This window comes from Furipterus horrens, unplaced genomic scaffold, assembly GCF_987537825.1.
Source record: "Furipterus horrens unplaced genomic scaffold, mFurHor1.1.pri manual_scaffold_3, whole genome shotgun sequence".
Taxonomy (NCBI): Eukaryota; Metazoa; Chordata; class Mammalia; order Chiroptera; family Furipteridae; genus Furipterus; species Furipterus horrens.
Window position 1 is genome coordinate 103,386,573 of NW_028327173.1, and position 21,525 is coordinate 103,408,097.

Genomic DNA, 21,525 nt, shown 5'->3' on the forward strand with positions numbered 1-21,525 from the left:
CTCCCCAGACTGACTTCTTCAATCCCAACCTATCTAAAATCCATTGCTTACCACACTACTAGACACGCACTACTATTCAGCAGTTCCAGGCTGCTTATACTTCCTCTCAGAAAAAAGCAAACACATAATAAATAACCCATTCTCTGCCCTTTCTCAGTTTCTTGAAATACTGAAGGTCTTAGGTTCAGTAAGAGCCTCAAAAACCTCCACCCAATAAGTTGGGTTGATTAGCAGGAAGTAAAAACCACAAACAATGACTATTGAGGAGTCCAGTGAAAAGTTCCTCAAATCTTACAAAACACCAGTAGGGGGTAGAAAATTTTTTACTCCCTTATTCTATTCTTCTCCCCAGCAACATGCCCAACAAAACACCAAGTACCTCGTTGTTCCCACCATTGTGCCTGCCATTACCCCCAGACCCAACCCATTGTGCCCGCCATTACCCCCAGACCCAACCAATCACTAGGTGCCCCAATACCCTGTTCCAGTCATTCCCTATCCCTCCCTTTAAAACCTTGTCAGCCTGTACGCCAGCTGCTGTTCTCTTTCCAGACAGCCCGGCAGGTTCCTCTTAATAAACCTTGCATCTCAGAGTCCTTGGTTTTCGTTTTTACTATTTCTAACAGAAGGGATAGCAACAGTAAGGATGCAGGGTACTTTACCAGCTCATGTTGAAGTGCTTCGATGAACTACAAAGAGGTATAGTGGAATGCTTTCTTTCATCAGAATACCACCTTAATGAGGAAACAACTCTATCTCCAGATGAGGAGATATCCAAATCATCTGTTAACAGTAAAGAGCAGGGATAACTTACTAGGATCAGACCCTAATGATCTCATTCTAGGTTCCTTAAGATAAGATAGCAAATTACTTAAATGGTTTCTTATCTGTCTCCTAGATACAAACTTTTTGATAGGCATCAAATCTTGTATTTTACTACAGTGCTTTCCTGATAACAAAATGCTCTTTCATCCATTACCTTATTTGATCCTAGCAATCCTGTGAAGCAAGAAAACTTTTAATTTTACTTTAATGGTTTGGAACCTGAGAACTGGAGAAGTTATCTAAATTTTTCCAAGTAACACAGCCAGCAAGTAGAAAAATAAAATTCAGAACCCAGCCCTCTTTCTACCTACTCACGATATCTCATCAGTCCTCAAACATTTAATATTTTATTTTTAATTTTATATACTTAATTTTATATACTTTAAACATTAAGATTTATTTAATAAACTGGTTGCCTATATCTAACAGTGAAAAAGGAAAAGAGATTCCCTGATAAGCTATTTAGAAATACTTTTAAATATACATATCCTTCTCATTTGTATCCCCAGAAATTTAATGAGGTATACTTCTCAGTTATATTTTGAAGGGTTGTGATAGGAGAAGTCAAGAGTTAAAGATTTTGGCTTCAGTCATAGTCAATAGGCTTGAGTGAATAATGCATGTGAAAGGCTGTTATTCCAGGAACTGGAATGCCTGACTTATGTAACTGCAGGGGTCTTAAAGCAGTTCAACCTTTGTGCCCCAGGGTGTCTGCAAGCAATAAAGATGGTATCTGAATCATAGTGTTCCAGGAAGGGAATGTCCCTGACTGAGATCAAGAATTGTTGATCAGCAAGTAAATACTAGGAAAATCCTGATGGACTGCAACTATTACCTGATTAACCTTTTTCCAAACCCCTTACCTACCCTTTCCTTCTCCCTATAAAAAGGTTGGCTTGAGGTACGATGTTAAGATGGTTTTTGAGGGTACATACCCATCATCTTCTCAGATCAGTGGCATCTGAATAAAGCAGCCATAAAGGTTCAATCCTTGTCTCTATTTTCTGATTCTGGTAGTGACTGGCAGTACAAATGCCAACTTTCCAAGTTTCAGTTGGAAGGTTTAGGGCAATTTTCAAATCTAAAATTCAACCTTAATTTATTTTGAAGATACTAGACTCAATAATAACTGAAATATTTTTTTCCACACCAAAAAAAATGTTTCAGAATAATGTCACAGAATTTCAAAACAAAATAAGCTTGGAAAAAAATTAAATTCCTTATTCCACCATCTGATGAACTTTTAAAGATATTAACTACTGTTTCTGTTATAATTATCTCAAAGTTCAATGATTATACTTACTAGGAAAGACACTGCCTAAGATGTATCAACAAATCAAAACTCTAAAGGTTAACCCTGAGCGATGTGGCTCAGTTGTTTGAGCATCCTACTGCAAATCGAAAGGTCGCCATTTTAATTTCCAATCAGGGCATATGCCTGGATTTTGGGTTCAGTCCCTAGTTGGGGTGTATATGAGAGGCAACCTATTAATGTTTCTCTCCCTCTCCTTCTCCCTTCCCTCCCCTCTCCCTAAAAATAAGTAAATAAAATCTTTTTAAAAAACTGTAATGGTTAATTACATATACATGTTAGTCACATATTACCAATGATGTTCCAACACACCCAATTCCATAGTATAATCATCAAGTACATTTTTTTAAAATAAATTCCTCCAGTTCATTAACCTAATAATTTGGAAAAGATTGTACATAAAAAAATTCAATTAGTAGCCCTGGGTGGTGTGGCTCAGTTGGTTAGAGCATCATCTTGTAGACCAAAATTTCATGAGTAGATTCCTGGTCAGGGCACATACCCAGGTTGTGGGTTTGATCCCCAGTCAGGGTGCAAATAAGAAGGCAACCAATCAACGTTTCTGTTTTTGACTCTTTCTTCCTTCCTCTCTCTCTAAAAGCAATAAAAAAAATGGCCTCAGATGAAGATAGAATAAAATACAGCAATAATTCTTCTTTACCCAATCTGTTTAATTTTTAATACAAAAATATGTAATAAAAAAACAAATAATTTCATTTTTTTCCTATTTTTAATTTTTTTCCCTCAGAACAATTTCCACTTGAGTCCTGGCTGGTGTGGCTCGGATTGAGAACCAGCCTGCAAACTAAAGAGTCACCAATTGAATTCCCAGACAGGACAAGTGCTGGGGTTGTGGGCCTGGCTCTCGGCTGGGGGCGTGCTAAAGGCAACCAATCGATGTTTCTCTCACACACTGATGTTTCTCTGCCTCTCCTTCTCTCTCCCTTCCCCTCTCTCTCAAAATAAATACAATCTTTTTTTTAAATTTCAATTTGATTTTTAAAGACATCTTACACAGTCATCCCCAAAATCATGATCACTATTAGCTAATTACTAGACTGAAAAGAGCTTAGTATCACAAGACCTCTGGCAATAGCTATTAAGTCTATAAACTTCTTTTTTAAATCCTTTCTCTCAAATTAAATTTGTTAAAACCCAAAATATACAAAATCCTCTACTGACTTACCTGGGGAGGTTGGAGATCTTCTCTTACATTCAGCCTGATCAAAATTTGAAAAAGCATACTAAAAAATAATAACAGCAATAATAATTTAATGTATATACTAAGAATCAACTTAACTGTCACAAAACAGTTCCCTACAAATTATGTACTAATTACAAAGGTTAACCCTTTAATTAGACCAGTGGAGAAATGTGGTAGCCACCACCTGAACCATGTGATCAAAGTTAACAGCACCAATAACAGGACAAAGCAACATGTGTGTCCTGATGAACTCAGCAAGCCACACATCATTCATGTAGTATTCCTGACAAAAATGTATAACCAGTATCTAATCATGAGGTATCATTACACAAATCCAAACCGGGTGACATTCTAACAAATAATTGTCCTACATGCAGGACCTGTTCTAAATTAAAGGCAATAATGAAAGAAAAAACCAAATGCAATGCTCATTTTTAGATTATATCTGCACCAGAAAATTTTTTTACGAAGGACATTACTTAGATAATCGGTAACATATGGATATGAAATACATAATATTGTTTTATTGAAATGCATAATATTGTAGCAATGGTAAGTGTTCTGGATTTATTCCTGTGGTTATATAAGACAATGTCCTTATTGCTAGGAAAACACACTTAAGTATTTCTATTTAATAGTAGAGTCACGATGTCTGCAAAATAGTTCAGGAAAAAAATGTATGGAAAGGGAGTCAAAAAGGGAGAGAATGGTAAAGCCAATGTGGCAAAATGTTTAACAATGCTGAATACAAGCGAAGGGTACAAAAAACTATTATTCCGGCAATTTTTTTAAAGTTTGAAATTATTTCACAATAAGCCTTTTGAAGGAATTAAGTTGTTTTTTGAACTCCACTGAAGTCACTGTAAATAAAAGTTCCAAAATACTTTCCACAACGACATACCACGACTGGTAGAGCTTAAACCTTCAAAAGCTTTGATTAAGGAACTTTTCTGACAAGAACACTTGCCTTCCCACATACGAGACATCACCTACCACGCCTTTACGCGTCTGCGGTCTGAGCTACTCTCCCTTCGCGCTAACTTACGTCGGGCCAGCCCTTCGCCGAGTGCCCGCTCGGAGCTACTGGGTGCGCGGTTTGACGCCGGCAGGACCCCGCCCGCGGACCCAGAAACAGGGCCGAGGAAGAAGCGCGAGGCCCGACCTCGGCCGGGAAGCCGCCCCCTAATCCGTAGCGGCTTTTGAGACGCTCCACCGCGAAATCCTTCCCGGGCGGTTTGACGACCCTCGGCTCCATCGTGCTGAACTACCGTTGTCTCCCTGGAAACAGCGTGCAAAGCCGGGCAGCAAGAGCACGGCAGGCTCCTGCGCAGCGGAAGTGCGTCGGGACGCGCGACACAGCCCGCCCCTTAGGCGGCGAGAGGGGCGTTGGGGCTCCGCGGCAGGCGTCTGCGGTGTTCCGTATCACCTTGTGTTAGGGTCGTCTTTGCGTTACGTTTAACGACTAATTTTATTGGTGTGCTACTTGGACTGATAAGTGGTGTTGAACCTTTTCAGCCTGTTTTTCTCCGTCGTGTCCACTTAGGTTGCACTCAGCAGGCCTGGCGCAGTCCCTAAGTCAGAGCCACAGCCTCATGGCGCCAGGACCGGGTAGGAAGCCGACGTCATGCAACCCCACGCGTCTCGCGGGTACTTGAGAATGAGCGGGGTTCACCAGGATGTCCCGAACCCGACTTGTAGAGCGCCACCCTGACCCGGGGCATATCTGACGTTATGTGTGTACTATTCTCACCCCAGGACACGCTCATTGACTGTAGAGCGAGGGGAAGGGATGGAGAAACATTGATGGATGGCTCGTGTTAAGACAATGAAATCTAGTCAGGCCTTCCTCACTCCGGATGCCCAGGCATGGGCTCCTAGAGACAACATTAGATAGGCTTGCACAGTGCACTCAGTTATAGAAGCATTGAGATCATATTTTGGCTAGTGGCCGGCTTTGTTTATACATAATATATGAGGTGGAAACCCCCAAGGGGAGCAGTTCGTGTTCCTTTGTGTTTGGACAGGGGGCAGTGAACAGAGGAGCGACGCCAGGCGCCAAGAAGTGACTGGTGGGGGTGCGAGAATGCTGTAATATCTGCAATAAAGTAATGTCAAAGATTCCACCCTTGCCTTGCGTATATTCATCCAATCGCCGAAAAGGAAACCTGCATTCGTTGGCACAGTTTGTCTCTCATAAAGCCCCCAGAGGTCACAACCGGCAACCTAAGCATGTGCCCTGACCAGAATCGAACTCCCGAACCTTTTGGTGTACGAACCATGCTCCAACCAACAAAGGACCTAACCGGCCAGGGCGTAAGGTATATGTTTCGTGTGCTTTAGAACATTCAGAATGGCCTTTGCAAACTGTAATGCTAAATAACGTAAAAATCAAGAACATATAGCACTACCAAGAATAGCAATTTCAAAAATTATCTCTTCACTTTCCTGCCATTGGCCAGTGTTTCCTAGGTGGAGAAACAGGGTATTAATAAGCAGTATTAGAATGTTAGGTAGCCTTCTTAGGCAACTTTCCCCAGTGCCCAGAACAGTGCTTGTCAATTAGTAGGTGCTCAATATTTATTGATATAGTATATCAATCTAAAATCAGTGGCTGAGTTGAGCAACTAAATAACCACTTTATTTCTCTCATTTATACAATTATGCTAGTTTGTTTTTACTTTTCTAAATACCAGTTTTTTACTTTTCTAAATGGTATTTACCAACATGTCCAAACAAACAATTACTAGTCTCTGGATTATATTTAAATTTCCTCAAATGCCCAATATTTTTTAAGATAAATATTTTATTTCGGAAAATTATTCAAACCAAGTCTTTTGCAATAAAGTATTACAGCGTACCCCCTGGCTGGTTTGGCTCAGTGGATTGAGCGTCGGCCTGCGAGCTAAGTGTCGCTGGTTCGATCTTCCAGTCAGGGCACATCAGAGAAGGAAAACTCTGACTCCAAAAAACCTCCGCTGCCTTGCGGCATACCTCTTCAGGGGAAAGGCTAAGGGAGTAAACCCCGACAGAAAATCCGGAGCCGGAGTCCCTAAGGCGGTTTGACGTTGTAGTCAACACCGGCAACTCCTGCGGCGCACCTGAAGCCAAGCTGTATTGACTCCGTCTTTCCCTTGGACCCTTCAGCTGCGAAGAGAGGGGGGGTCTGCTGCATGGGCAACAGCAGACCCTCCATATCACCCTGTCCAGGCTCTGTAGCTTCAGCTTCACTGGAGGGGACACTCCAGCGTCATCGCAAGATGTCGATTCAACACGGGAGGGGACGGATGCCGTGTCACTCCCGAGTCGGACTGCACAGCCATTCTCGGCGGTGCAGATAGACTCTTAAGAAGCTACACCATCGTCTCTCGAGACGGACGGCTGCCGACAATTACAGCGTACAAATCATGAGTTTCTTTATATACTATCTTTAAGCAGAATTTAATGAGCCAATATAAAATCACACCAGTTTTTTTTAAGACATTAACGTGCAGTTATAACAAATTAAATAAGAGAAATCACAAAGCTCTTTCCTGAAATGTGAGTCTTTCTTAAAAATGCCTCAAGCCACTTTCAAGCATCTTCGGAATACTAACCCTGGAAAATACAGTTTACTAGTAATTCTTAATCAAAATTTGGTCAAGGTATTTGCTTTTAAATCTTTTTAATTCAAAATTGGAATGCTTTAGGATAGTCCTGATTTCTCTTTATAAAAACAACACTGCACTGCCCTTTACTTGGATGTTATTCTATACTCAGGACAAAGGCATTAGTTGTCCCAGCAGCTAAGACAGCAACTATACTACATAAGTTTCCAAAGGAGCCAATTCTTACTATTAAATGCGAATGCTTATAGTTCGTGGTTCTCTTTCACGTTCATGCAGTTCAACTGAATACACTGGAGTAGGTTTATTTCAATTACCTGGCTTTGTGACCAAGTGGATTTAGTGATGGTATTCCATCACTCATTACACAAAGCACACATGACACTGTTCTCCTCAACTGGTGGCTGAACAAGTACTTACTATAGGATAGCCTATTTCCAAATCCCTAAACAACAGAATTAAACCCCACGGTCTTTTACTAAATGAAGTGAGTTCACTGAGAAGAACATACAAGAACACAAGGCAGCCACTCTTAGTGACAGGAATAATTAAATTATACAAAATTTTGTGGTCTAACTAGCTTCTTTGTGGTTCTGTATTGAGTAGGTTGATAAGAACATTCCCCTCTTTAGCAGTCTCACTAACTTTTGACACTGGGCATTTCCGAGTAAGTTTTCAGTGTCGATCAAATTTGAGATAAGTCACTTCCTTGGAAGCTCTGGAGATGATGTGGTAAGTTTGAGTTTAGAGACCTTTAATTGTCCTCCTTACTTTGGTTATAGAATGAACAATTAGATGCACAAGTAATAAATTTTTTAAATGGCATGGCTGTTAACAATTGTTACTTTATTTTTGCTACAGAATTCACCAGAAAAAAGGTACTGCAACAATCTAGTATAAAGCAAATCCTTAACCAAAGAACATGGTATAGAACTTTTAAAAATATTCATACTTTATCAAAATAATTGGAAGGAAAAATGCAAGTTCTATTAGAACCAAGCTGCAGTTTGAGGTAGTAGAAACAGATGATACAAAACTTAAAAAAAAAAAAACTAAGGAAATATTCAACTTGTTTAAAATGTAAAATTAATACCTTTGGAAGGGCACAGGAAGCTTACATATCATTTTAAGAAAAGATGTACTCTACTTAGAAATTAACTATACAGGAGGTGCAAGAATTATAGAAGAGCACTTTGGTTAAGTCTCTACCCTCTGGGCTCTATCTCATTCATAAGTCTATATGCGTAAATGATCACACCATTAGTTAAAATTTCCAAATATTATTTTCAAATCTAAAATAAAAATTTTCCAAGTTTTGGTCCTTTATTAAAATGGTAAGTATATCCATGCATTAAGTCCAATATCTTAAAAGGAATTAAAATTAAACTGTTTATATAATATTCTTTCAATTGTATGAGGTCTATTGCTTTTAACAAGATTAGTATTATTCCATTTTAATACAGATATGTCAGGAGTACATAAACACAAGTACACCTGAAATAAACCAGTGTTTAAACTTTTATTTCACACCATGCAAGATCAATTATAACACATTAAAAAGTGAAAACAGCTATAAGCTGCAATTTTACATTTATATACTGGAAACCTCCATTTTCAAAAGCTGAACATAATTACCATATTATCATAACAGCTAAGCTTCAATTCAACTGTTTATACATATAAAATTTACTAAGAAAAACTATGATTTTTTATCTGTCCACATCCTGTGATGATAATTCTTCGACTAACAGATCCTTTAGGAGAACCAAATGATTCAATCTTTTTCACAGTATCCATGCCATCTTTAACAAACCCAAATACTACATGCTTAAAGTCCAAATGTTCTGCTTTCTTCAGTGTTATAAAAAATTGAGAATTATTGGTATCCCGGCCTCGATTAGCCATTGATAGTAAGCCAGGACCAGTATGTTTCACATGAAAATTTTCATCTTCAAATTTATCTCCATAAATGGACCGACCTCCTGTTCCATCATGTTTGGTGATATCTCCACCCTGAAAAATTTTTTTTGATTAATAGGAATCCTGAATAAAATATTAAAATACACAAAGAACTAACTAACCACTACAGGGTAAGTTCTAAACAGCAGTTTGCTTGAGAAATATGGTTTGAAAACTAGGAAATAACAGTTTTGAAAGGAGGCAAATATGATGGAGTCTTTTTCTCACCCTCAATTTAACAGCAGGTTTAAAGTTATTAAAAATTTCAACCACTTGGGGGGTGGATTGCTGGAGAAGGGGTGGTGCTGGGAAGAGGGGGAGCAAAGGGGAGAAAAAATTGGAACTATTTTAACAATATAATCAATAAAATATACTTAAAAAAATTTTTTTTCAACCATTTTAGGTTGAAAGTTTTTTGGTGGGTAGGATGTTGGAGTGGTAATATCAACTAATGTGTGGAAAAGCTAAAGCAATCTTAAGAAAATTACAAGTGAAGAGAAACACTCAAATTTCCCAGTTAGTGTGTTGCACTTTTCTAGATTTCAGTTGTGATACACTGTAGTCAATACTTACTTGGCAAATGAAATCTGGAATTACTCTGTGAAAAATGGAGTTCTTGAAACCAAAACCCCTCTCTCCAGTGCATAGTGCTCTGAAGTTCTCAGCAGTTTGAGGAACAATGTTTGAAAATAATTCCATGGTTATACGTCCTAGAGGTTCATCATCTACACAAACATCAAAGAACACCACAGGATTTGTCTCCTTTGATAATTCTGCTGTCAGTGATACCTGTCCCTTCTGGAGTTTCAATAAACTCTGTTGACATTCTTCAAATTTTTTCTTAAAACAATCAGCCATTTCTTTAGTTTTAAATCTCACTGCAAGCTGTTCCACTTTGGCTTCTCCATCTATTAAACAACAAAACAACACAATGACCTAAGTATCAAAATAACTGTTACATTTGTTAAGGATTTTAGCAAAGTCCAAAAAATTAAAAGCATTTGAATGTACCAGCATAATCCGAGGCAGTCCAAACTAAAGCATTGTTTGAAACATTTAAGGGTTTTAATTCCATTGTTTTGGTAATTACATGGTTTGCACACACTTTAAAGACTTGGTCTCTTCTCATTAAAATCCGATAGTAATTCTTCAGTGTATGCCAAAGAATCTTAATATCTCCAACACCACGCTCCTTCCACTGACTGACATCTCGATCCCATCTATAAAGTTTGGCTCTCTCTTTAAATAAAATTTCTTCATCTTCTTCTCCAGATTTTACTTCTACCTATGATAGAAGAAAAATAAGCTGCTGCTTATAACATATATTCATAACAAATCCCAAAGATCAAAATTCCTTAGAATATTCTTTGTAATGACATTAACAGAATTTGTACTGTAGTATAAAAATAAATGGTAATATCCTAAAGCTAAAATATATATATTTAGAAGAGGTAGGAATGACCTGATTTGTCATTAAGTATTTTTATTTTATTGCCCTGGCTGGTTTAGCTCAGTGGATTGAGCGTCGGCCTGCGAGCTAAGTGTCGCTGGTTCGATCTTCCAGTCAGGGTACATCAGAGAAGGAAAACTCTGACTCCAAAAAACCTCCGCTGCCTTGCGGCATACCTCTTCAGGGGAAAGGCTAGGGGAGTAAACCCCGACAGAAAATCCGGAGCCGGAGTCCCTGAGGCGGTTTGACGTTGTAGTCAACACCGGCAACTCCTGCGGCGCACCTGAAGCCAAGCTGTATCGACTCCGTCTTTCCCTTGGACCCTTCAGCTGCGAAGAGAGGGGGGGTCTGCTGCATGGGCAACAGCAGACCCTCCATATTACCCTGCCCAGGCTCTGTAGCTTCAGCGTCATCACAAGATGTCGATTCAACACGGGAGGAGACAGATACCATGTCACTCCCGAGTCGAACTGCACAGCCATTCTCAGCGGTGCAGATAGACTCTTAAGAAGCTACACCATCGTCTCTCGAGACGGACGGCTGCCGCTGCCGAGATTTTTATTTTATATAGTATTCTTCCTCCTGAAAATTACATTCTTTTATCAGACAGAAGGGGTTTCAAAAAGTTGTTCAAGAGAAATATTAACTACTGCTTCAGGTTATAAACTGGCAAATTAATTTGTCTAAAACAACATTCTTGTCCAGAAAATGTATTTTATTTTTACTGACAGGACTGTAGCAAGTATGAGAACAGGTATTTTTGCCCCCAGATTTATGTTATGAAAATAAGCATGACAGTCTAACGTATGAAAAAATTTAGCTCTTCCCAGTAATTCTGTATATGCCAAACATTTATTCCCAATAATTTTGTGTATGCCAAACATTTATACATTAATTTTGACAAAGAAGAAAATTTTTAATTTAAGGCTTTACTTCTAATAAATGAAGAGCTTCCATCTGAAATTATAAATATTCTGAAAGAAATGCAAACAAAGTTAGCCCTACAAATCAAGTTTTAAACCTAAAATCTGAAGTTATCAGTAAGATTTTCAATCTTTTATATTTACCTCTGGTAATGACACTATTGGTTCAAAATGGATATCTTCATTATAAACTACTTCTTCATCACTACCATCTTCTTCTTCGCCAACTTTACCAGTTGACTGTGTTCCAAACACAGTTGCTCCAGTATTTGCCCACTGGAAATTTTTATCTGATGAATAAATCAGAATATTTAAACAGTGGTAGGTATTTTTATAAACTTTTAATCCTCCAGTTAGATTACTTCATCAATGCATCAAATATCCAATGATGTGACATATACTTCTAGTTAAAAAATGTTTAAAATTATATTATTATATAAAGTTCAATTCATGTGTATGCTTGGAAATAGAAAGATAAGATCACTTGACCCTTAGGTAAACTGCATGATACTAAACCACGTAAGAATTTTCAGTAATAATGCAGGGTTTTTGTTTGTTTTTAATTTTATTTATTTATTTTTAGAGAAGGGAAGGGAGGGAGAAAGAGAGGAAGAGAAACGTCCGTATGTGGTTGCCTCTCATATGCCTCAACTGGCAACCTGGCCCACAACCCAAGCATGTACCCTGACTGGGAATCGAACCAGCGGCTCTTTGGTTCGCAGGCCAGCACTCAATCCACTAAGCCACACCAGCCAGGGCTGAAGCAGAATCTTAAAAGTACATACCTTGGAATTAAAACTTAGCTCAGCTCCAAAGGTAGTTTATTTTATAAAACATTTTATCATATGAAAAAAATACCTTTGAACCTAAAAATGTCCTCAAAGAGTCCAAATCTGCTACTTCCAAATTAGTCAAAGCAGCCTAAAAATATGTTTGTAACTTCTCTACCTCAACTTCCTCTTGAAGTAACTAGTATTGGAGCTTAGATTTCTTTGCCAGGCCTTGGGAGAAGCTCACTGACTCCAACTACCCTCAAGGGATACTAGACTGTGAGGGGTGAAAAATATCCTCATCCCCATGCAGAAGAACAAAGACTACCACTCTCTCCCCCTCATACCTTGGAGAGATGAAAACTAAAAAGTTCCTTCATTGTGATCTCAACTGAGATGACCTAGCCTGCTAATATATTTCCCACTATCTCAGAGGAAAGAAACCACCGTAATTTTTCATCACTTGTTGATGAATCACTAGCTTAGAGAACCCTACAACTAGTGCTAAAAACACATAAAGCAGAAAAAAAGTAACATCACTTAAAAAGTGGCACAGTAAAAAAAAAAGAACAAAATAAATAATTAAAACATTAACTCCTTCTAAGCCAGATTTAATGAGGAAAAAAAACTAAAAAGACAAAAATCCACACAATACTGCAAAAAATGCAGTATTTATGTGGGGGCTTCCTGAGAATAGTAACCATGGATCTAGGTTATATTCAGGTTTAAGGCTCAAAAATAACTGATTTAGGAACTCCCAGGCAAAGAAACTTTTAAAATCATCCCAAATACCCTTGGAGGGTATGGCATAAAATTTCAAAATTCCTCTAATGCAATGGTTCTTAATGCTAGATGTATATCAGAATCACACCAAGAACTTTCATAAAGTACCAATGCCTGCAGTATCATTTCCAAAGAACCTAGGTAGTTTGGGGAAATTTTTAAAGCTCCCAGGAAATTGTAATTGGAAGGCAGAAGTTGAAAACCACTGATCCTCTTGGGACCTCAAGCAAGAATTCATCAAGTGAAAGTATAAAAATAAGCATGTCAATAATCAATATCAATTTCACAATAACAATCTAGGTAATTAATACCTAGAAGGCTTTCGCTATGTGTCCAGGTTTAATGACAACACTACTAAATCTGAAGGAAATATGATAAAATGGCAGTCATTAACAAAGGCAGGCAATAGCTAAACAGGTGTTCGTTATTATTCTTTTAGTTTCCATAGTTACTAATAAACAACAGAAATGAAATGGTTTATAGACCTGTGTGAACAGAATTTTCAGAAGAAAATTAAAAAAGGAACAAAATAAACAAAAGAAATGAACAAAAAAAATGGAGAAAAAGTAATCATCATAGAAATAATATGTAAGAGAAGAGAAGAACTTTAAAAAAAAAAGAAGTTTCAAATCAAAAAAGCCCATACAATACTAGGAACAGCTAAAAAAAAAAAAAAAAATGAAAGACACTCACCTTACGAGGTTTATAACCTCTTTAAAAAATGAAGTCCTACAAGCTCTTAATGAAAAAGGAAAGCAAGACTAAACTCTAAATTATTAAGAAATTTTAAAAAGCTTGAAGATTCCCTTTGAAAACCAATGAGATATAAAGAAAATTGATTCCAGGGACTTACAGTTTCAAATACTATTTTGTGCTTCTTGGCACAATCTTATTAAATAAAACAAGCACTCAATACGAAAAAGTAACAAGAATTTCAAGAAAAGCAATGGCAAAATCTGAAAATGATTAAAAAACAGACAAAAAAGAATTGCTAAAACTAAAAGCTACTCTAAAGGACAAAGCACAACCTTCTGTCAGATATAAGAACAAAATTAAGCTAAGAAATGCAGTTTTAAAAAGAGGTTGAATAATCTCACTGAAAAATAACAGGTGGTGGTGAGGAGTGAGTATCAGTGGGGAAGGCTTAAGGCATGTCTCCACAATGAGATTTGAGTCTTGCTTATTTCACACTTTGTAAAGTATTGATAGGCTACTATAACAAGTACCCAGCACATCAATTTGTACTTGGCATTGTTTTTTGTGGATAATTGTACCCACTATACTGCTGTATTTGTTGATTTCTTAACCTGTGATTTCAGGCTACTTAATAACTTAAAACAAAAATAAACAAGTTGACATCCATGAAGTTATAAATGCCAACATAACATAGTATCTGAAGAGAATTCCTAAAAGTTTTATATAACATGTGTTTTCTTAAATGCCAGGAAATATGAAACAAGTATAAACATGTGACAGGGAAGAACATTTTCTGAATTAGACTGTCATGTAAGTATGCATCTTCAATGAAATTTATTCCACTTATCAAACATTTTGTACAAAAAAAATATAGGTGGTGCTATAAGATATATGAAAGACATTATAAGAATGAGATAATATAATGTGCCAAAAACTTGAAACAGCCCTGACTGGTGTGGCTCAGTGGATTGAGTGCTGGCCTACAAACCAAAGGGTCGTTGGTTCTATTCTCAGTCAGGGCACATGCTTAGATTGCAGGCCAGAACCCCAGCTGGAGGTGTGCAAGAGGCAACCACACATTGATGTTTCTCTCTCCTCCTGCCCCTATCTCTAAAAATAAAAATCTTAAAAAAAAAAAAAAACTTGAAACAATCAAGGAAATGGTTTATTCTCTACAAAAGATAGCAAAATGGACAAAAGGGGAGGGGACAGGACGGGAGGGAAGGGGAGAGGAGGGGAGAAGAAAAACCACCGGAAAAGATGGGAAAAGCTAAACAATTACAAATTTAGCACAATAAATTAGCACAAACTTTTAATTAAAATCTAACCAAGAATGTTGCAAAAATCGGAAGCTACAAAATCGCCTTAAAAAATACAGATGCACAAATCTTGCAATATTAATCAATCAAATCTAAAAGTACAATTAAGAGAACAATGTATCAAAATCAAGGTTATTCCAAACTAAAAAGATGGTTCCGCATTTCAGGAGGGGGAGGACCTATTACTATCACTTATATACAATTAAGAGGTAATTCTTATGATTATAGTAATAAATGTCAAAAATAACAGTAAAATATAATAGCCCTTCCTTATTAAAAACACTATAAACAAACTGGAGGGTAGGGACAGGGGAAGAAATGTCCAACTTCATTACAACACTGTGGCAAAGGACTTTTAGTTGTGCTTCCATGCTGTAACAATCATTAAAATCCTTCTGCCTGATCTTACCTTTGAAACCAAAAGCAAAATCTCCAGAATTATTGGAAGCCAAGTCTGCAAATGACAGTCCTGTGCTGCTTCCAAATCCAAATGAAATCGTTTTGCTTTCCACTGGCAAAAGTAAAAGATAATTTAATATTTCACTTAATATATAATAAATAAAGTTTTCTCAAGGACCCAGAGCCAACGGGGGTAGAATCCTCTGAGGGGTTTGGGGGTTAGGTAAGAAGCATTTATCTTAAGGTTATTTCTCTGAAGAAGTTACAAAATTCAGACAATTCTGAGCTTCTTCAGAATTTCTAAGTTTACAAGTACTATTCTCAATGAACACTATACCAAAAACATGCCAAACGTAATTTTTTAAAATGCAATGTAGATCTATACTAAGCGAGATACAGAAGTACACAGTTTCTGCTTTATGCTGTCTTCTATAATCTAAAACATTAATTCAAAGGCAGGATTTTAGGAAACATCATCATAAACAATTTGTGTTCTCTATTATAAATGACAAATTCATAAAAGCTGAATTTTTAAAAAATATTTGGTCTTCAGGAGTTTTGGGGTCTTGTCTTAATTCTGTCAAGAGTGCAGCTGCATGATCTGTCAAGTCTTCTGCCTTACTTTCCTCACCTGAAAATGTGTTATTAGGTCTTAAGTATCTTCCTCTTCTAGCATATTAAGTATCTAAAGTGCCAATATATGTAATATTTGTGACTTTTTCAGGAACTACTTTTGAAAAATATTAGGTAACACAATGTACACATATAAAGCAATACAATTTTAAAGGATTCCCCCCTCCTAATATCAACTGGAATGAAAAAGGAGTAAAGCATATTAAATATTAATTACTATAACCAAATATTTAACTTAATAAAGCAGACAGAGAAAAAGAAACACATTTAAGAACAGCTGACCTCTGAACAAATTGTGGGGTTAGGAGCGCAAACCGCTCAACACAGTCCAAAATCCACATATAACATCTGACTCCCCTAAAACTTAACTACTAATAATAGTCTATTGTTGCCCAGAGGTTGATGGACACATATTTTATATGTTACATTACATACTGTATTCTTACAAAAAAGTAAACTAAAGGAAAAAAATGTTAAGAAAATCATAAGAGAAAATACATTTCCAGTAGTTACTGAAAAGAACCCACATATTAGTAAACCCAGACTTTGGTATCTCCGGGGAAGGGGGGTTGTCCTGGAACCATTTCACCAAAGATAGACAGATGACTGTGTATGTGCATATGTGAAAAATAAATGTTTTTCATATATATAAGTATATATATAAAACAGTATATATAGGGTTCAGTACTATCTACAGTTTCAAGCCTCCATTGGAGGTCTTGAAACATACCCTTGCGAGTAAGGGGGCACTACAAATGAAAATACTATCACAAAAGAAAATTTCCAAATAAGCACAACTGTATCTTATGCCCCTTTATATATTTCAAATTTTGTTTTAAGAAAGGAGTTTCTAGGATCTACATTTAAAAGTCTATCTTTTCAAACATGAAGGTGTACCTTACATAATATATGCACAGAAGGCTTTTATAAACATGTATCAAATTTTACCTTGGCCTGTAGAATCTGCATCATTTTCCTCTCCTATAGACAAATCTACAGGTTTGTCCACAGTTCCAGACAAAATAGATGATGAACTAATAGATTTGGTAATAAAGTCAGGTTCTTCAGATTTACATAAAAATGGTACAGTCACTTTAGTCCCACCTGTACACACACTGTCAGTTGTGCTAGTCATTTCCTCATTCTGGGATTTCTGCAAAGAAGTAGTAACAAGAAACTGCCATTAAATACTGACTAACAAAAAGGATCATATACTCTATTCTAAAATAAATGGAGGATTTGGGAGTTCTAGACAAAATGGGGTAACACACTTCACCTTACCTCTCCCATTCCACACTCCATCCTCTCTCTCTCAAAACCCACAACCAAACTGAACCAAAACAGATAAAGCAACTAGTAGAAGTCTGTGAAAGTTGGATGAAAGCAAAAGGATTAAGAATCTAAAACCTTTGAGGGATAATCTGGTGGTGAGAACATTGTAGGGGTTTTTCAGCACCCCCTGTTTATCCCAACAGGGTATTAGGGTAGTCCAGAAAATTGGAGCTGTCAATGGCATATATGGAAAAAGTTCCAAGAAAACCCAACTCTCTGACTTGGGGGTAAGGGATGTCATAAAATGATTCATGTGTTGAATGACAGTCTTAGAAGAAACTATTTTAACAAAGCTCCAAAAAGTAAGGACAAATACTCTTAAAGCAAATAAAAAGAGAAGTTCTCAGCAAAGAAATTGAAGGTATAAAAAAAAAAAAAAAAAATGGGCCCTCGCTGCTGTGGCTCAGTGGATTGAGCGTCAGCCTGCAAACCAAGTGTCGCTGGTTCGATTCCCAGTCAGGGCACATGACTAGGTTGCACGTCAGGTCCCCAGTTGGGGGCGCGTGAGAGGCAACCACACAGTGATGTTTCTCTCCCTCTTTTTCTCCTTTCACCTCTCTCTAAAAATAAATAAATAGATATTTTTTAAAAATCAAATGGGAACTTTACAATAGAAAATACAGTAACGAAGATTTTTTAATTTATAGCAGAAATACAGGGGTGTGCAAAAGTAGGTTTACAGTTGTTAGTATAAAAAACACACAGATTATGATTATTACAATAGCTTTATTAACTCAAAAGAATATCACAATGGCACAGTGCAGTTCAGTACAATCCCGTAAGTGCTCAAGTTGCCAGCCTTCATTATTTATACATTCTTGTAGTTTTTCAAAAATCACTAAACAAACCTAAATTTCAGTGAGCTGCTTGGGTTAGCCCCACTGCTGCATGAAGTGGTTGAATAAAAACCTACTTTTGCCCACCCCTGTATATACCTCTTAAGCTCTCATGGAACATTTACCAAGAAATATCAGAACCTGGACCATAAACACGGCTCAACAAATTCAAAGAACAAATATTATACAAAGTATTCTCTCAGTTCATAAAGAATTAAACTAGAAATTAACAGAAATATAGCTAGAAAAATCATAAAATATATGGATTAAACAGCATACCTTTAAATAACACATGTGTCAAAAAGAATCAAAATCAATGAAAAATATTTTGAACTAAATAAAAATTAAACTACAGCTTATCAAAATTTGTGAAATGCACCAAAAGCAAGGAAGGGAAAACTCTGTACTTAATACATATGTAAAAGATCTAAAATCAATCAACTTCCACCATTAGAAACTATAGAAAGATCAAACCTAAAGCAAAACTAATGAAAAGTAGAGTAGAAATCAATAAAACAGAAATTAAAAGAAAAAAAATCAACAAAACAAAAGCTAATTTTTTTGAAAAGGTCAACAAAATTCAAAAACTTCTCTAACCAGGCTAATCAAACAAACAAAAACGAGAAAGAAGACAAATTACTAATATAAAAAATGAAAGAGGAGCCTTAATACTTTACTTCATGAATAGTGTTATGCCCACAAATTTGGTAACAGATGAAACTGATCGAATCCTTTAAAGACACAATCTACTAAAACACACAAGAAAAAATATATAATCTGAATAGACCTATATCTATGCATCATCAATTAAATCCTTATCAGGCCTAGATGCTTATAACACTCCTCTCAATAATCAATAGAACAAGCAGGTAAAAAGTCAGCAAGGATATATTAAACTTGGACAACATAGTATCAACTAATTTGATCTAAATAGCATTTACTGAGCATCCTACCCCCAAACAGCAGGTTACACATTTTTCTCAAGTGTGCAATGAGCATTCACCAAGAGAGTCCTCGTTATATCTTTAAGAATTGAAATTATTCAAATATGTTCACAAAAATGGGATTAGAAAAAAATAACAGAATGATATCTGGAAAATCACCAAACATTTGGAAGCAACATACCACTATCTAATATACATTTCATCTCAAAAAGAAATGTCTCAAGGAAAAGTATTTTGAACTGAATGAAAGTAAAAATACCAAACATTAAAACTTATGGGGTAGAGGTAAACAGTTCTTAAGAAAAAATCTTGCAGCATTAAATATTTATATTAAAAATTTTTAACTGGTCTTAAATAAAACTTCAACTTTAAAAACTATAAGAGATCTATTCAAGATAGCGGCATAGGCAGATATGGCTCACCTCTTCACACAACCACATCAAAATAACAACTAAAATACAGAACCATTAATCAGAACGTAAGAAGTCGAGTTCAGTGGAAGTCTGATAACTATGGAATTAAAGAAACCACATCCATTGAGACGGAAATGGGTCACACATGTAACCTTTGATACCAGCTTTTATCACTCAGCATAATCCCCCCCCCTTATTTTAAACTGGTATTCCATTGTGTGGATGTACCACAGATTATTCATTAATCACTGAAGGTTATTTTCAGTTTATTTTGCTTTCCTCTAGTTTTTATTAAAGTATATTTATGATTATGCTGTTACAGTTGGCCCAATTTTTTCCCCTTTGCCTTTATCCTGTACCCCGCTTCCCTCCAGGAACCCCCCCACCCCCAACACACACACACAACTCTTAGTTCATGGCCATGGGTTGTGTATGTAAGTTCTCTGACTTCACACTTTCCTGTATTATTCTTAACAATCCCCTATTTTGTGCCTACCAATTCTGCTTCTTAATCCATGCACCTTTTCCCCCATTTTCCCCTTCCTCCTCCCAACTGATAACCCTTCAAATGATCCCTATATCTATGATTCTGTTCCTGTAGGGGTGGTTTGCTTGGTTTGTTTTTGTTTTTATTTTTAAAATTCAGTTGTTGATAGTTGTGAGATTGTTGTCCTTTTAACGTTCATAGTTTTGAACTTCTTTTTCTTAAATAAGTCCCTTTAACATTTTTTGTAATAAGGGCTGGGTGATGATGAACTCCTTTAGTTTTACTTTGTCTGGGAAGCACTTCATCTGCCCTTCCATTCTGAATGATAGCTTTGCTGGATAGAGAATATTTGGTTGAAGGTCCTTGCTTTTCATAACTTTGAATACTTTTTGCCAGTCCCTTCTTGCCTGCAATGTTTCTTTTCAGAAATCAGCCGATAGTCTTATGGGAATTCCTTTATAGGTAACTTATTCTCTTGCTGCTTTTAAAATTCTTTATCCTTAATTTTTGACATTTTGATTATAATGTGTCTTGGTGTTGTTCTCCCTGGGTCCAATTTATTTGGGACTCTGTGCTTCCTGGACTTGTATGTCTATTTCCTTCCCCAAGTTAGGGAAGTTCTGCTTCATTATTATTTCACATTAATTTTTCCAATTTCTAGTTCTTCTTCTTCACCTTCTGGCAACCCTATAATTCGGATGTGCACTCTCTTATAGTTGTCCCAGAGGTTTCTGACTTTCTCCTCATTTTCCTCACTTCTAGAAATATTCAAAGTAATGAGAAGCAAAAGCCTACAACCACGATTACTCTATCCAGCAAAGCTGTCATTCAGAAGAGAAGGGCAGAGAAAGTGCTTCCAGGACAAAGTAAAACTGAAGGAGTTCATTAGATTCAACACACTGTTATATGAGATGTTAAAGGGACTTGTTTAGGAGAAAGAGGATCAAAACTATGAACATTAAAATGAAAACTGTATCACAACAACCAACAACAGAAGCTAGGGAATCAAAACAAAGGCAAACTAAGGAGGCAATGAGAGTGGAAAAAGAATTTTAAGTATGGGGAACATATAGGGGGGAGGTCAGCGGGGAGGAGGGGATAGGGAGGGAGATGATGCAGAAATTAAGAAGCATAGTAAAAGCCCTGGCTGCTGTGGCTCAGTGGATTGAGCGTCGGCCTGCGAGCCAAGTGTTGCTGGTTTGATTCCCAGTCAGGGCACGTGACTAGGTTGCACATTAGGTCCCCAGCTGGGGGCACAAGTGAGAGGCAACCACACAGTGATGTTTCTCTCCCTCTCTTTCTCCTTTCCCCTCTCTCTAAAAATAAAACAAATAAATAAATAAATTATTAAAAAAATAAAAAAGGAAGCATAGTAAGAGGGAGTGGAGTAGACAGGAAGATGTTGAGAAGAACTATATGCACAACTGATGGACATGGACTAAGGGGGGGGGCACAACTGGAGGGAAGCGGGGGTCACTGGGTAGAGGGGAGCAGAAGGAAAAGAAATTGGGACAACAGTAACAGCATAATCAATAAAACATATTTTTTTAATAAAAGAAGTTTTTAAGTTATAAAAATTATGAACATTTTAAAATACTTTAATAATTACCTCAAATTAGATATTTCAACACCTATGAA

General features: G+C 36.8%; 2 protein-coding genes across 2 annotated transcripts in view; both read right to left on the reverse strand.

Moving 5' to 3' along the window:
- CCDC138 (coiled-coil domain containing 138) overlaps positions 1-4,661 on the reverse strand; it is a 193,773-nt gene extending 189,112 nt beyond the window's left edge. The window contains exons 1-3 of the mRNA XM_090269933.1: positions 4,387-4,661; positions 3,324-3,381; positions 663-783 (exon numbers count right to left, since the gene is read on the reverse strand). Of these exons, the coding sequence (XP_090126059.1) occupies positions 663-783; positions 3,324-3,381; positions 4,387-4,596 (389 nt within the window). The 5' untranslated portion in view covers positions 4,597-4,661. The remainder of the gene's footprint in view (positions 1-662; positions 784-3,323; positions 3,382-4,386) is intronic.
- Positions 4,662-8,241: 3,580 nt separating this feature from the next.
- LOC150015605 (E3 SUMO-protein ligase RanBP2-like) overlaps positions 8,242-21,525 on the reverse strand; it is a 73,096-nt gene continuing 59,812 nt past the window's right edge. Inside the window, exons 25-30 of the mRNA XM_090269934.1 lie at positions 16,824-17,028; positions 15,253-15,354; positions 11,420-11,565; positions 9,914-10,187; positions 9,476-9,810; positions 8,242-8,956 (exon numbers count right to left, since the gene is read on the reverse strand). Coding sequence (XP_090126060.1) covers positions 8,633-8,956; positions 9,476-9,810; positions 9,914-10,187; positions 11,420-11,565; positions 15,253-15,354; positions 16,824-17,028 — 1,386 coding nt within the window. The 3' untranslated portion in view covers positions 8,242-8,632. The remainder of the gene's footprint in view (positions 8,957-9,475; positions 9,811-9,913; positions 10,188-11,419; positions 11,566-15,252; positions 15,355-16,823; positions 17,029-21,525) is intronic.